The sequence below is a fragment of the Enoplosus armatus genome, chromosome 15 (genome assembly GCF_043641665.1).
Source record: "Enoplosus armatus isolate fEnoArm2 chromosome 15, fEnoArm2.hap1, whole genome shotgun sequence".
NCBI lineage: Eukaryota > Metazoa > Chordata > Actinopteri > Centrarchiformes > Enoplosidae > Enoplosus > Enoplosus armatus.
The window spans coordinates 14391000-14408102 of record NC_092194.1 but is presented as its reverse complement, the minus strand read 5'-3'; the positions used below and the strand labels follow the sequence as shown (position 1 = coordinate 14408102).

The 17103-nt window shown below is 43.4% G+C and overlaps 1 protein-coding gene across 2 annotated transcripts in view; it reads left to right on the top strand.

The window, feature by feature from the left end:
• The window catches only part of fermt2 (FERM domain containing kindlin 2), a 39412-nt gene that overhangs the window by 1446 nt on the left and 20863 nt on the right, over nucleotides 1-17103 (top strand). For both annotated transcript variants that reach the window (XM_070919870.1, XM_070919871.1), the window contains exons 2-3: nucleotides 653-810; nucleotides 13507-13740. In XM_070919870.1, the coding sequence (XP_070775971.1) occupies nucleotides 654-810; nucleotides 13507-13740 (391 nt within the window). In that variant the 5' untranslated portion in view covers nucleotide 653. The remainder of the gene's footprint in view (nucleotides 1-652; nucleotides 811-13506; nucleotides 13741-17103) is intronic.

Below are 17103 nucleotides of genomic sequence, written 5' to 3'. Positions count from 1 at the left end.
TACCAACCATGACTAGTCAGCTGACTCTGCTGTGTGAAGTCCCCCTTTAAAACCAAGGAATAGCATAATGGTATGGCACAACTCTGATGGTTGTCATATTGTCCACCTTAAGACCCTGTCATAGTGTCGGAAAGTGCTCATGCATTTATGTATTTAGTACAATTTCACCCCGGGGATCAATAAAGTATTTCTGATTCTGATTCTGATATAAGCACTATTTTGATGGCATAGCACTTCCAGGTGGTGCCCAATCCAATTCCCATTGGTTTGTCTTTAGTGTTTCAGTGTGAATGTAAAATCTGCAGTCATGCAAAGTAACCAGCAACTACAGCTGTCGGATACTGTTGAGTATAAATGTATAGTTTCCCTGAAGTATAAGCATATATTTAGAAATGAAAAGGTAAATGCTCAAGTAAAGTACTGTTGTCTAGAACTGTAGTCAAGTAAATTTAGTTAGTGAAGTTAATTTACACCCCTCCCAAGTATACATGCTCAGAAATGTATGTTTGAAAATATCTAATAGGGTACAGTTCGTTCTTTGCACCACATTTACTCCTTTCCAGAGGGTCAAAAGGTTTCTTTTCACTCCAGTGTGACAGAACTTTAGCTGGACCTTTTCCCCTCCTGACTTGACTGTGGGTCTGTTTGGCAGGATGGCACTGGACGGGATCCGGATGCCCGATGGCTGCTACGCCGACGGGACGTGGGAACTGAAGATGCATGTCACCGACCTCCACAGGGATGTGTCGCTGAGGGTCACTGGGGAAATCCACATTGGCGGAGTCATGCTTAAACTCGTGGAGAAACTAGGTATGCGCACATGCTGCTGTCACGCAGGGGCCAGAGCACTTCATTGCGGCTCTTCAAAGGAGCTTATCTGAAGTGTAATAAACAGGCTTGAGTGTAGTCTTATTGACTCATTTTGACACATGATAGAAAAGACAGCAATCCACCTTAAGTCTGCCAATTTTAAGATGCATTCCATTTGTAATATATGTGGATATGGTTGGCGGTAATGAAAGCCTTTTTCCTTTTGACCTCTGACCTTGTACCATCCTGCAGAAGCTGAATTTTTGTGTGTGTCAATGGCTGATTTGTGTTATCTGCTCATATTTTTGGGGCAATAAATACCTCTTATTTCAAAATAGTTACCATTCTGAGAAGTGAGATTCCACTAAGTAAACACTGCACTTGTATGCAAACATACAAACTGTTTCTGAACACCAGCCAAAGTTAATGACAGACATTCTCTAACTTTGCTGGGAACTGAAAAGCATGCTTTCTGCCGGAAACACTGAGAGAAAACGAATGAAAGCTACATTATTGTCTTTGGAGATAAAAGTTAACCCGTCCCATATATTTTCTATGTGTGCAGATATTTAATACATATGGAAATATATCTTTCCTTGACATTTGCTGCATGACACCAGCTCACCAGGTTTGTGGACTTGCCTTTCAGGGGTTAATATTCCTCTTTGTTACCCTGCAGTGTATATGGGTCAGTAACCCAAGGTATAAAGAAACCATACACAGCTTCCCTCCCCCCACTGTATCATGCACTGTTCTGTGACTGCAGTTGTGCACTTGACAAAGTTTGGGTGCAAGTAAGCATAAGAGTCCTCTGTTCCAGCCACTTGAACACTGCCCTGTTTCATGGAGGCTGGAGAAAGTTCAGGGGTGGCGGTGGCAGTACGATTTGGGAGTGACAGTGTGTTGTGTGTCGATGGCGCTTAAATGCTCAGCATTCCTGCAGCGCTCCAAGGTTTTATTCCCTGCCCATGGTCCCGTTTTTAGCCCTCCTGTTAGAGCTCCACATAATTGGGTTCTTTGTTCTCTGTGGTCGTCTGTGCTGTGCAGCATCTATGCTAGGCGAGTGCAGTGGTGCTGCTGCACGTGGGACGACATGAATTCATTGGTCCTCCCACCCCAGCTCCACTCAAGGCCCGGCCTTATCTATTGTTTGAGTTGTGTTGGCGCTTTTTGTTAAGGTCTGGTTGAAGGGTATGACTTTTTCTTGATGTGACACCTTCTCTGTGGTGCAGTGAGTCTTTCAGTGGTGGCTATTTGTGCCATAAAAGTTGAATACATGAGGTATAAACAGTGTAGTAACTTTGTGATAGATTTGTATTAGTATAGAAATCTAAACTGGCCACATGTGTTTGAAATTGTATCAGTTGTATTACAGTTATATCAGGTTGTATTGGGGACATTGCCACCATCATTAATGTGTGATGGGAGTTGACTGTTTTTCTTTTTGTTTTTACCATTCTTAATTTCTGTTTTCCTCTCCTTGAAGTTGTAGCTATGTCGCTGATGACTTGTCCTTTTTTATCTGCTCAGGATTCCAGTGGCTTGATTTCTTCACATCCGCAGTTGAGAATAGTTTTGATTTGTTGAACATGGTTGGCTGTTGGTTGTTGTTGTTGTTGTTGTTGTTGTTGTTGCGCCAAAGTAATATAACAGGACGTGGGTGTGCATGGTTGTTTGTGCCCCTGTATCAAAAACATACCGTCATTCCAGCCTTCGTTACTATTGTTTAATGCATTTAAATCCCCTATGTATTATCATACTATTACCACTATTAATGCAGTTAAATTAGCTTACTGAAGCATGCTTTAAAGTAATAAGCCCTCTTATTAGAAGCAGAACTCCTGAACTGACATTAAACTGCTCTGTGAGAGTTCAAGAGTGTATTTGTGCCCCTTGACTGGTCGCACAAAGTGAGTGTGGGGACATTTAATTTGACTGCCATCTTCCTCTTACCCTGAGTCAACAGGTTGTTTTGCATTGTAATCATTAACCCACCTACAACATGGGTTTTCCACATGGGACGTGTACATGTGACGCACAATATTATGTGCTTGGAATAGGCAGTGTAGATATGCTTTAGATGGCTGAGATGAGAGAAAACAGTCTGTACAAGTTAATGAGTTAAGCTATGAGATTAAAGGAAATACTGCTCTCCTTCTGTGGGAAACATTTTCAGGGCCAGTAGCTTGTTTCTATACCACTCAGCTCTCACAGTGGTGACAGTGCTGAACTGTCCTCACTGAACGCCTCCTAAGTGCTGTCACATACTGACTGTTGGATCTGCTGATAGCTTGGACTTGGTGGTTATACATAGTTACTGTACATGTGCGAATGTACACGCACATATACATGGTGCTGTGAGAAGGGACACGTAGATACCACCAGAGTTTTGGCAGGCAGTACGTCAGTCTCACATTGAAAGGACATCCTGGTGCAATGACAAATCTCTCTCTGTCCTGCCCCCCCTCCCTCCTTCTGTCTCTGAGTCTCTTACACTCGAAAATGAAGGACCTCTTGTGATTCAGTAATTGCTTTCCACAAGGCTGACAGCGCTCTGGGTTTTTTTCCATCATAAACATTTGTTGCTGTATGAAGCAGCTTTCAGTAGCAGTACGTGTTTTTGTGACACATCAGCTGTCTTCTGTGCGATGGCCAGCGTTCTCATTAGTAGTATTTGTGCATGCGTTTCCACACGTGAGCAGGGTTGTGTGGTGCTGTCGGTGGGTGTGTCTCGTCCACATGTATCCTGCTTCCATCTTTCAACTCTTCCTGTGAGCCGCAGGTCTCTGGTACACATTGCCGGCTCAAATGGCCTTCGATAATGGATTAAATAGACAAATGCCAGGAAGGCACTTAGCTATTGATCACAGTAGCGAACGCTGCTTCCATTTCCCCTGCAACCCTCCAGGAGAGCAGTATTTAAAGCCAGCTGATTGACCACCCCCTGGTCCCCCGCTCCTGTAATCCTTTCATCCTTCTGTTGCTTACCATCATTGCTGCTTTCTCTGACTTTGTTGATGTTTTCCAGAAGTGCCGCCCTCCTCTCTAAAAGCTAATATTGTGCCATTTAGAAGGTAAAACAAATATTGCACAAACAACATTAGCTGGCGGGAGTTTTATTGGATTTAAAGGGATTGCTCCCGAGTTGCATAGCTTTTATGTCTGGTAAACTGTGGCTTACACTAGCCGTGTTTCCATGAAGGTATTTTTATGACCATTTTGAAGTGTCACATTAGAAAATCTGCATGGAAATGGCAAGATTTTATAAAAGTGTTTTGTGCAAAAGTTTTTACGCTCGCTTGAGGTGGTTTTTGCCTTTGTCGAAAAAGGAGTTGATGCCCTAAATGGGATATGGAAGGCCTTTCCCAAATAAATTCTGACTTAGCGAACATTTAACTCACATGACAGGCACACTATCTCCTTTTTTCTCCTGTAGATGGGTTAAATGGCCAACTTGTTTTGTCTCTTCTACTTCTTCTCCTCCATTTACCTGCGGATTACAGGCCTATACCGCCAACCTTGCTTTGCAACAAGCCTACTTTATTTGCTTGGCATTTCTTTTTGCGAGTTGTGCAATCCACTGAAAAAACAAGTCTTGGAATGAGTAGCATACATAGCAAACATAAACGATGAAGAGACAGTTGAGAGTAGAGGGACTGGATGGAGAAGAAAATGGGAGGGAAAGAGAGAGGAGGGAGGGGAGGTGTGTGGAGTGAGAAGGACCTGAGCTTTCTCTCTCTCTCTCCCTCTCGTCGTGACGTTGGCCACGCTGCTAGAATTCCATAAAAGTCTTCGATGAAGCAGGAAATGACTTCCAGGGTTTGGCATGTTGTTCTCTGGTCGCTGCCGTCATTGCTGGATTCTCTGCTGCCTGCTTCATCCACCTCCCCCTCTCTCTGTCAACCCTCCCTCTTTTCCTTTCTCCCTGTTTTCACCCTCCTTTCTCACTCCCTCTTCTCCTAAATATATTTTGTGGAAAATATTTTTATTATTTTGTCTTACGTTTTGTAAGTTTTGGCAGCCATGACTCCTCCAGCCACGTAGCAAGGCTTAATAATAAATCGAAAACATTAAAGGACACATTGTTCGCTTTCTCATGGTTTCCAGGTTCATGTACGCTGACTGTTAAATGTTCCATAAATAGAACTTGAGCAAACTAATTGGTCTGGTGTGACTGATAGTTCATGTGGTTGTTTCCAGTGAGGGGCCTGCAGTTGTTGGCCAGCCGCAGAGAACTTTCCCTGCATGTCAGAGAAAATGTGTGTTTTGTATTTGCGATGACCTACATATTCACATCGCAAGTGATTCTGCAAATGTCATCATCCCACATGCATTTCAGTTTTGTTAGAGCAAATCATGTAGGAAATGTATTTGTTTCATTTCTACCCCTCTGTTCAGAGGCACCTCTCACAAAACCGCAAGCAAATGCCTCTTATTGTTATAATATTCAATTAGAAGTGACTTTAATGTTTCCGCTAACTTTGTTTTCAAGATAATGCTCCAGTTTGTCAGCTATTTGAATTCAGTGTCCTTTTTGCAATGCCAAGATGCCGTCTGCTGGAGGTCGTGGTGACCAGAGGGAGATGGCTTTGGTTTGACAATGGAGTGCAGGTTTCTTTAGGAAACAGACGCGATTTAACACAGGATGCTGAACTTCCTCTGGGCTTTTTTTATGCGCCATCTCCCTTGTGCTTTCCTTGCATTCCCGCCTTCCCGCCCTCACTGTGTCCTCTCACTGAGGGGCAAGATGGGTCTTCAGCCCCTGCAGAGAGCGAGATGAAGAGCTAAGATAACTTAGTCTATGTCTTAGTCTTAGACTATGTCTGTCCTGATGATGTGAGAGCTCACATCTTCACGTTCAATATCGCACACCAGCACAGTGGAAGACTCCTTTGATAGGTGGCTATAACCACTTTCCCTCTCCTCATATCATCTTGCTATGACACACCGTCCAGATATATCGCTGTGCGTAATGAGACTCATTGATTGTGACCGTGGAGCCAACCCAAACGTCCGGCATTACAAAGTGAGAAACGGCCTGGAAGCTTGTGTGATCATCCTGGTCTCTAATCTCTCTGACAGGAAGTAGTTAGCCTAAGTAGTGGTCCTGCCCAGGCCAGAGCTTTCCTGTTTCACTAGCAAGATGCTGCAGTGATTGTGCTGGTCTGTATTCAGACTTAAGCAAGTGCTCACACATATACTTGGTATATAATTACATACCTACTCATTGTCTCCCATATATATAGAGAGTTCATTTTAATTAATGAATCAATTTGCCATTTGAAGTATCTAAATTTTTCTTTGTCCACTTCCACGAAAGGACTGCTGTGCTTGTTAAGGATGATTTAATTAGTTATGTTTGGCATCTTAAACATGCAGTGGAACAAACTTTCATGGCTCCTCTGGGAATCTGAAGCTTGTTGCTTTTTGTCCCCCTCGCCTTCCTGTAGTGGCGGGCAAGCGCAGTGGATCCAGTGGAAGGAAACATTAGAGCAGCACATTGTTGTTGTAGCACCACACACCTGTATGTCAGTGGAGTAAACTGATATGGAGTTTTTGTCTAGGTTCTCAGCCCACGTTTCATTCATTCATACTTGTCACCGCCTCACAGTCTGTCTCTGTACTTTTACAGAGCAAAGGGACAAGAGAGGATTTCATTTTCATAACCATGGGATGAGGCTTTATTAAGGCAGTTGTGACAGAGCATAAGTTGTGCAAATAATTTCATTAAGGCTCTGTCACTCTTAAAGTTTATACATGATTAAGCTGATTCAGGGCCAGCACTGTTTCCCTCTCATAACATTTCTCATTTGCTCCACAGCAGGTGCATATGTCTGAAAAAATATCTCAAGATGACGAAGATTATGTCTTCAAATTGCTTATTTTGTCCGACCAAAAGTCAAGCAAAACACTTGATATATAATTTATAGTAAAATGAAACAGAGAAAAGCAGCAAATTTTCCTATAAGTTTCTTAAAAAGCTATAACTTTGAAAACGGTTGTGAATTGTGAATTGATTATCAGAATAGTCTGTTTATTTATTAATTTAGAAATCAGCTAATTGTTTCAGCACTGCTGTTGTCCAAATATTTAATCTGGAAGCAATTGTGCTTAGTATTCAGAAGTGTCCCTTTACCACATAAATTCTCCGCTGGGTTTCTAGACAAATGCAGCTAGAAGCTGGGCAGCAACTGAACTTCCTGTTCGACTCACAGAGGCATCAGTGGGGCGGCTTATCACAGTCCTGAGGGGACGTCTGGCAGGATGCATACATGGATAGAAGGAAAGATGAATATTGTCTATCTGCTCCATTGATCTTCGTCCCAGAGTTTCTTTATAATGTCATTATTCCACCAGGTCCCTGAACACTTAATTGTATAAAGCTGTGTCAGGGCGGAGGGGGAGTACCCCCACTGTTTTGCTGTGTTTGGAAAATGACACAAATGGATACAAACTATCTGTCTCTAAGGAGGTTTCCTCTAATAGCCCTCCTGGCCTCTCCTAATGCATCAAAGCCAGCACTGTTGCACTCTCCTCTTACTGTAACAGGCTCGATGCTCCTAAATTTCCTGTTAAGATTTCAGACTCCTCTCTGAGGAAACATCCTTATTGTCTTGTAGTCAATATAGAGCCTGGTTCTGCCTCCACCACTTCACCTGTAGTGTACCTCAGTTCTAGCAAAGTGATGCACCAAAGCTTCGGTACTGTCAATCTCTTTCGTGTGTGTGTGTGTGTGTGTGTGTGTGTGTGTGTGTGTGTGTGTGTGTGTGTGTGTGTGTGTGTGTGTGTGTGTGTGTGTGTGTGTGTGTGTGTGTGTGTGTGTGTGTGTGTGTGTGTGTGTGTAAGTAGTGGCAATACAACACTAGCGACTCAATATCTGTCACAATGTCCCCTGACTCCTTTTAAACCAGTCATGACCTTAAAGGATCTGTTACTGAGCTGTGTATCACTGACACAGGGCACAACCCCAATGAACCTTTTGTTTCTTATTAGTGCAGCCTAAAAAGCTTTAATGGCAGCATTAAGTGTCCCTTTGTCTAAATGCTTTGTCAGGTAACGTCTGACAGCTTGAAAGGGGTCTAAATGCGCTGTGTATTGCATATTTAATGTCCATGATAAATGGCCTGATTGACTATTGGCAGGATGCTGTGCTGTTGTATAATAACAGACTGAAATAAGCTCAGCTGACCTCGTTCAACTCAGGTTGTCAATGGAAAGTGCTTGAGTTTTAATAGTATTGGTTAGTGAATACCCGAAGGACACAGCTGGAATAGATGAAGATATTAGACAATGATTTCATCTTTACGGGTGTCAGAGTCACGCAAAATGACGTGTTGCCAGTATTAGTCACTCTTGGTTGTGTACCAGATGGGACAGATGCATTGCAAATATGATTTCTAGATTTAGCTTGTTATCTGTTGATCATTCATCACGAGTCTGTCTGCTCGTCTGCTGCCGCTTCTGTCTCTGCCATACAGGGATTATGACTACTTGATGCATGCATTGTTTTTAGAATGAGCCATGGTGTTGTTGAATTGACTCTATCGCTTCAATCTTCCACTGTTATCCTGTGTGACTCTCTATCTCATGTCTGCCATACAGACATTGTCATTGCCTGTCTTTATCGAACTTGTAGTGTACATGTTGGGTATCTGATGTTGATACTATCTAGCATGACTGCAGACGCAAGCGAGTGCCTAAAGGACATTTACAGTAGATCTAATTTAAGGACGGTGCACAACAGTTGCTTCCTGTATCTTTGCTTGTCAATACCGACCTTCACCCTGCTTAACGTGGAATATATTTAGAAAGAGAAGGGCTTTCATGTTGTGGAGGGGGATAAACTATATCTTTGTGTGTGTGAGAGAGAGAGAGCCGTGTCTTTGTTGTGTATGAAAACAAGTTGTCGTCTCGCACCACTACCCCCGCGACGTCAGCCAGGAGTCACCAAGGAAACGGCGTGACCAGCCTCACCCAGCTGTAATGTTTTTATCAGCTGATGGCTGAAAATGACAAAGCCTTGCACCTCTTAGCTGTGGTTATCACTTACAGCTTGGCTCCGACAGTTTATGAAAAACATTTTTCAGGGGAAAGGCTACAGTGAAAAAGTCCTGACTTCTCTGTGTGTCCACTCTTAAATCACTTCCATTAATGGTGCCGGAGATGAGCTTGGATTTTGCCTTAGGTGTCAGCTGACTTGTTACTGCTTTGATGGTTTAAGCCTGATAAATAAGTAAATATGAGTCATTGAGTGCACATGCAACATCAGTGTCACATCTAGAGCTGCAACAATTAGTCGATGAATCGATTAATCAATCGACAGAAAAAGAATCTGCAACTATTTGTCATTTTTGGAGCTAAAATGCCAAACATTTGACACTTCTAGCCATTGATTTGTGTGGATTTGCGGACTTTAGGAAACTGTGATTGACACTTTTCACTGTTTTCTGGCATTTTATTGACCAAATTATAAATCGATTAATTGAGAAAATAGTCAGTCACATCGTGCCAGGACAGCAGAGTGTTCAATTTTCAGACTTTTGAAATCGATGAAATGGTCATTCAGCATTTATTACTGACACTGACTCGTGAGTTGATTTTCTGATCAATCGAAATATTGACCATAAACTTATAAAGCAGACAGTTGACACCTCAGCTATTGCGTGTGTGTGCGAATATGTGTGTTAGCAACAAGTAGACGCATACTTGGCTGCTGAAATGTCTACTGTCTGGTTTTTCTCCTAGGCATAAAGGCAGTTTTTCAATTTCATGCAGGAGATAGAATTGGAGAGGCTATTTATGTGTTTAGTATTTTTGGCCGGTAGACTTTAATTTTGACTTTCCACTTCCTTTTGCTTGCTTTCGCTTGCTCGGTCTCATATAGTTGTGTCCGCAGTTAGAGCTCCTCCCTCGTCCTCTGCTCATCCTCCTCATCTCTCCTTTTCATGCCCTTTTCTCTCAATCCCTCTGTCTCATCCTCTCCTCTGTCGTCCCGTCCCCTCCCCCTCACAGACAGGCCTCCATAAACATAGCTGCCTCCTAATGTAAACACTACAGATACTCTGACTATGAAGGGAGGGATGGGAGAGCAAAGAGGAGTGATGGGGAGGAGAGGGAAAGAGGGACAATTCAGTTTCCTGTATTATCTTAATGAAAGCCTTGCAAACTGGGTACATTTCAAGTACAATTTCACTGTTTTCTTTGCTTTTTTGCTTAATTGCTTTGTAGAATAATCAGCATGAATCATGTCATATTAAAGCAGTGTTTCTCGTGGTCTTGGTCGAGAGCTATGGTGGTGAATTAAAAGGACTCAGTTTGACAGAATTTATGGATTAATTTAGCTTGTTAAAGTGCACACACGCACAAACAGAGATCTAATGTAGTTAATGGATGGATAAAAACACCCTCCCTTCGACAAATCCCCAAACCCATGCGCACACACACACACACACAATCTCTGTATCATCTTTCACATCCTGCAGAGGTCATAAAACATGGTTTTCCCATTCTGTTTCCCCTTCCCTTGTCTTCTAAGCCCTCCTTGTGTGCGCATACACACACACACACACACACACACATATCACTCTACTGAGGGGTTGTGGGTCCACATTTAATGCACCCAATTACTTAGGCCCCTGCTTCTCTGGCTGCTGCATTACGTCAGGCTTGGCAGGCTGTATTTTTAGCTTGGACATGCCATTGGCCCTCTCTCCCTCCTTCTCCGTGGATTAAGTTACCACCTTGTTGCTGAAAGAACCCAGTGGACGCCTACCCGAGCTGCCTTCGTCCAATCACAACACATCGGACCACTGCGTAATGACACAAGCAAGCAGAAGGACAGACTATGTCCAGTAAGGTTTTGATGGTGGGCGGTGACAAGGAAACAGTGGAGCGGGGGCCATTGAAAGCCTGTTGAGGGTAACTGGGACCAGCCAAGACGTGCATTCATGCCTTGCCACAGACTGTATGGTGGTCGTGCATGCTGAGTATGAGGACGTTTCTATAGAACGTGGTCTGCGGTGAAGACCTGAGTGCCAAATGTTAATGCTAGCTGTTCAGCATTGCTCCCAGACACCAGAAATTACAAGGTTGTAAGAGGAAAAACTGTGAGCAGAGTTATGAAAATACATTCAGGTCTATTTTCAATTTTCCTCTCCTTACTCCCTCTCATTATTTCAGCCTTTAATAGCTGCAATGCACTTAAGGGGGCAGTTTCTCTGATGGCAGCAATGAAGTTGTGTTCTGCACAGCTGAGGCATCAGAGCAGAGCGATGACAGCTAGACCCCATGCTGCTAGAGTAACTAGCACGGGGTCTCAGAAAGAAAGCCTGGAATGTTTTCACTCAAATACCAAGTGTTTCCCCCCGGAGTAAACAGTATAAAACCCAACAGCTTGACAAACAACACCTCCCCTTCCCCCCCAAATCAATTCACACAGTCCTGGGTCTTCGCATTGAGACGCTAGTTGCCATTCTTCTAAAACTTTCCTCGCCATCTTAATCACCAGTGGTAATCTCTTCCTCATTCCAGTTTGCTTTACTCACATCACAGCAGGCTTGTTTCCTTGTTCTAAGCAGCCAATATGTTGTTTCACCTCCTCACCCGCTAATCCCAATCATTCAGCTTTTAGACGGGATCAGCAGGAGAGTGTCAACAATGCATATGGGTGCCCCTATCTAAAGTTAAGGTCAGGGGAAACAATAGCAGCACATGCAAACAGAGGGCCACTCAAAGTTTAGGTTACCATGGCACCGAGCTGTTTGACATATGGAAGAGGTCAACGTAGGGCAACATTCAAGATCGTTCCTCTGCCTTTCAACATTGCTTCTGAAAGGAATATGGTAACAATGTGCATCAGCCAGTGTTGGATTATGATGTAAAAATCCAAACCATGTTGATGTGAAGTCCATGTTGCGTTCTCCTGACTGCTGTTTGCTTGCCATGTTTCAGAAAGTAAGCGTGGTCCATTATGGCTCCATTAGTAGCTGTGTCCTTCCTCATATCCCCATGTAATGTGCTGCCGGCCTTGAATACAAAGTAGTATAGTGAAATGCAGCTCTTGCCCGTTTTTAATCTCAGGAATGTCCGGCATTAATTCAAACTAATTGCAGTGATTTCTGCACCTAAAGGAGATATTTTGATTGATTTTTATTTATCAGTAAGATGAAACAATTTGAAAGAACATTAATCGGCAACAAGTTTAATAACAATCATTTACGTCATTTATCAAGGAAAAATTTGGTTTAAGCCTCTCATACATGAGGGTTTGCTGCTGGTCTCTCTTTTATCACTGTAAATTGAATTTTTTTGTTGGTCAGGTAGAATTAGTAATTTGACAATGTTATCTTGAGCTTTCAAAACTTGTGATGGCTGTATTTCAAGATTTGCCTGGCTGGGTTTTTGCTTTATTTGGTATATTTATGGTCTGGCAATGATGCTGCTGTACATGAAATTTACATTTTATTCTTAATCGTAGTATATGGCCATTAAACATTCTTGCTGACACAGCAGTATATAAGTTGAAACGGTTCAGATGGACTGCTTTGATTAAAGGATGACTGAGCAAACTGACGTCTGTGTCTGGACAGAGTGACTCTGAGAGGAGAGAGAGGCCCAGAGTGAGATGGAGGATAGGCTGGAGAAGCGATGATGTGGGTATGTGGGTGGAGGAAATGAGACACTGCTTTGGGAAGTGCCTTCCTGGACTAATGCCGGAGTAATGACATCACTACTCAGGGGGAACATCTCAAAGTATAATAGGCTGAAAACTACAGGCCTGTTCAATCCATCTCAACTGTCATTGACTGCTAAGGCCTTTTACACTTGAACTGAAAGTAACATATGCACAGGACGGGGTACATAAACAGTCGATGGATATTTTTAACTCTAAAAAGTGAAGAGAAGTAAGTCCTTGATCTAGTTGGCCTGCTATTCAACTTGACCTGCTTAACATACTTTGCTATTTTGTGAATGTATCCCATTAATGTGATAAATAGTTAAGAAATGTATGCAAACGATCTCTCACACTTTTACCTTTTCGCTTTGAAGCGATTTGCAGCTCAAGCACAACTTGAGAGCAGAACCAGAGCAAGGTGATCTGCAAAAACAGCTGCTTTGAGTTCCCTTAAATCCCTGCGGTTTTCACCTTCCCCTTGAAGTCAGACACACACACCATGAGACCACAGGTTGGTCCCCATTGTGCTGAGCCCCTGCGGAGCGAAAGCCTGGGAGCTACGTGGGGTTTTGGGTGGCTTGTGTCTGCTTAGAGGGATCACAGTGCGACTTTGGAACAAAGAGGGAGGTATGAACCTGATATCCCCACAGTGTCGCACAAACAGCCACGTCTTTCACACACTCAGTCGTCTCCTCCCTCGCACTTTGACTACACCGCCCCCATGCAAACCTTTTCTATCCCCTCCATGACCCCCCTTCACCCCAAATGTGACCCTCTGCCCTGAAGGGACATATTTGGTGAGCTCAGGTCAGTACAGTGTGATGGAAACCGACTGAGCGCTCTAGTTACACTTTCCTTTTGCCAGCAATATCTTCACCCTGCTGTCAATAGACCTAGCTGTGCGATTTAGCAAAGACAATGCTAGTAAAGAACTACAACTACTCAATCTTTTGCTGTGTTTTCTTTTGCATCTTTCCAGTTATTTAAACTCGTCCACTCTACTCTTTTCTCCCCCTCTGTAGATGTGAAGAAGGACTGGTCAGACCATGCTTTGTGGTGGGAGAAGAAGAAGACATGGCTGTTGAAAACCCACTGGACATTGGACAAGTACGGCATCCAAGCAGACGCCAGGCTGCTCTTCACGCCGCAGCATAAGCTCCTGCGCCTCCAGCTGCCCAACATGAAGCACATGAAGGTCAAGGTCAACTTCTCGGACCGCGTCTTCAAGGCTGTGTCCGACATCTGCAAAACTTTCAGTAAGTGGAACCATTGACTCATTTACAAGGAAGCAAGCAAAGCAGCATCCATAATTTTAGTCGAGATGTGGAAAACAGTCATGAAGCAAATGGAGATGAGGTGTGACTGATTTGGCAAAGAGTTATGGGAATGAGTGGTTCAGTCTGCTGAAGTTGCCCACCCTGCTGAACCCTTGTAAGACTATTTTTGGGAAGGTTCTGGATATGTTCTACATCAAACTTAGTTAATCACATGCTTCCTCTCACTTTGTTTTTATCCCTGGCAATTTGTTGTGTTTATTAAACATACCCTGAGCTCTGCATGCTGGAGTCACGTCTCCTGACTGGTAGTCCACTGTGAGCTCCGGAGTCGTGTCCTTGGAACCTGGGCTCCATCGGTCTCACAGTAATGTTTAGTAAACAGAGATTATCAATCTGTCCCAGGCTTATAACACAGGCACACACCAAAGTACAAATTCATGTACATGTAAATAACTCTTACTCATTGTCTTGCTTACCTACCATTTCTTCTACTAATATCATGTCCAATTTTAACTGTCCCCCATGGTGTAAGCAGTACCCAAAGGTCATCCACACACACACACACACACACACACACACACTATTGATATCTTCCATCACTGGCACCACCCTGTCCTGTCATAGACGTGTCAGAGGTCCCGCCTTGGACCCCAGTGACCTCTGACCTGCTAACGCCCACTCTTCCTCGCCTCAGACTTTGCCCTTTGCCCCTGCGTCGTAGTCACTGTCTCCAGTAGGGTTTGGAGAGCCCCCTCCAATATAAATGCTTCCATCAGACAGGGTCATAGCACACCTGTTGTGTTTTTGTCACTGGACTGTGTTCAGCAGAGAGGCTCCAGTAGCAGCTCCACTGTTTTCATTGGCCTCTACAGGTAGCAATCGACCTTGTTTTTAATTTGGCAGGAATGGAACTTTTTCTTTTTTCAGAAGGCTACGGGGTCTGCAGAGCACTTCTATGAAATGAAAAGAGCAAATAGCACATTTGTTTTAGTGTAAATATACAAAGAGGCTGTTTTTGAAAGCAGAGGCAGGGAGGCATGTAGCCTTCATCTGGCCTAGGCCTAGTGAGGAATGTGTCTGCTGCTTCTGTAATAAATCTATTTCAGCTTCACAGAAATTCAGGACAAATTGCTTTTGGCTGACATTGCGCATGTCAGGATGTTGCAAGATGTTGTACGGTGGCTGTGAAGGGCCTCTCAGTGTGATGTGCTTCTACTGTTGTATTTGTATCACGTTGCATTAAGCAAAAAGCAGAACTTAGGATAACGAACTGTTGTAAATTTCTTAACTGTAACTGTGGGCATGACAGCTGACTTGGCTGACTTGCAGCCGGTCTGGCCTGGAAGCATTTCATTTTTTGTTATCAGGGCAACTTTGAGTTTAACAATTTCCTGTGCATATTTTCTGCTAACTCCCTGTGAGCTGCACGGCATAGACAATCAGAGGGGACAGGAAGAGACGAGGCCTGTCCAACTGGCCTTCGCTTCAGACAGCAGAAAGGGAGGGAGGGAGATTCTGGAAGATAGAAACGGATAGAAGTCGGTGGAGATCTTTTTGTTTTCGGCGATGAGCAGCTCACCATTGGCTCCAGTTCTTTTTCTCATACTAATTTATTTGGAGGGTAGTTTTGCTCTGTCGTGTCCGGTCAGGTGGTCTCACTGAAGCTATTTCCTGTTCCAAAACAAGTTCTGAGTTCAGTCCTCCAGTGTAGTATTTTGCTGTTTTTATCCCTACCCCCTCCGTAGTTTATTTTTGTTATTACACTGTACAGTTTAAGGATGATAAACTTTCTATTTTGTCAGCTATTCTGCCTCTTTAGCACAACTTAAACTCTTGACAGTGAGCGTCCCATACAGTGGGAAAGCATAGAAAATCAACATAACGCTCCCAGTTAAAAGTATAAAACCAATTATCACCGCTGCACTTCTCCCATGTCCATGGCAGCTGTGTCCTGACACAGACACAGTCCATCTGGGCTGGCTGGGAACCGAGAGGACTCAGCAAAAGGTTGATGTACTGTAATACATGAAAATCACTCAGTTTCACTCCTGTTTTGACCTCTGATTCTATTTGGCAGCTCTTACATCCTGTGCTGCACTTGATAGTGGAGCAAAGGCATTGGGGATTTTCCACTTTTAGTTGCAAGATAACATTTTTGAACTGTCAACAATTCTGAGAAATCTCTGAACCCAAGTTTGAAGAATTTCTCAGCTAGTGTTTGTTGTGTTATAGTGCCACCTGAAACTGTGTAGATATGCTGTAGTCCTGTGACAAACGATAATTTTCAATTGAACTATTGAACTAGCTTTGTGGAGCCCAAGCTGACATTTTTAAATGTCTTGTTTTGTTCAACCAACAGTCATAAATGCAAAGATATTCATTTGAGAAGCTGGAACCAACAAATATTTGGCTATAGAATGACTATCTAATGACTAACTAATTATTTCAGCTCTATGCTGTATGAAATGCAAAAAATCAGGTCTGTAGTTGAGAAAAAGGTGAATGTTACTGAACTGGCTCCTCTGGTTAATTTTCCCAGTGAAGAGTCACAGTCAGACATGAGCTTGTCCCGTCTAGACAACCTGGACTCACTTCCAACACATTAAATACACACCTACACCTCCTCCCTCTGACAGCAGGCTGTTTTACTCTTCCTGTGAGCCAGAACACAAAATGTGCTCTTCACAACTGACTAACACATGACTGTGGACCTGGGAGCCTGAGGTGGTTCAAAAAAAAGGCTGCTTCTCTCAGCAAGGCACCACTTCAGGGTAAAAAGAATCAGGCTGCTCCACTTAATCGCTGTGTTTTTTTATTTTTTAGTAAGCACTCCTTTGCTACCATGTGTGAGGAAACTGACACACAATAGCATTCTCTGGAATATACAAGAGGCAGCAACAATACTGTAACTTGCAATTGTCAGCACTGCTCTGAAATGTTACAATGAGTCGAATAAATGGATGACCAGGCAGCAAAGCAAAGTGAGAGGATGTATGTAGGCTATATCACGGGACATAGAGAGCACGGGAGTTTGAAGAAGGATGGTGACAGTTAAAGGAGGCGTATTGCAGTGTTTTGTCAGAGAGCTTTGTCTTTGCCTCCAGAAGCCTTTTCAGATTTGTGTGGGACTGTTCATCGTTTTGGTCCAGCAGATTTATGGCCCATCAACCTGTGGTCTGCTCAACTGGCCCGAGTGTGCTGGCCTCTGTTGTCATAACACAGGAGGAGTGCGGTCTGGCCTCACCTCCAACTCCTAAATTAAAGTGCATTATTATCCTTTTTGAGTTGCCTTTTAGCACCTCTTTAGCCTCCTGTCTGATGCATGAAGAGAACCCCTGTCAC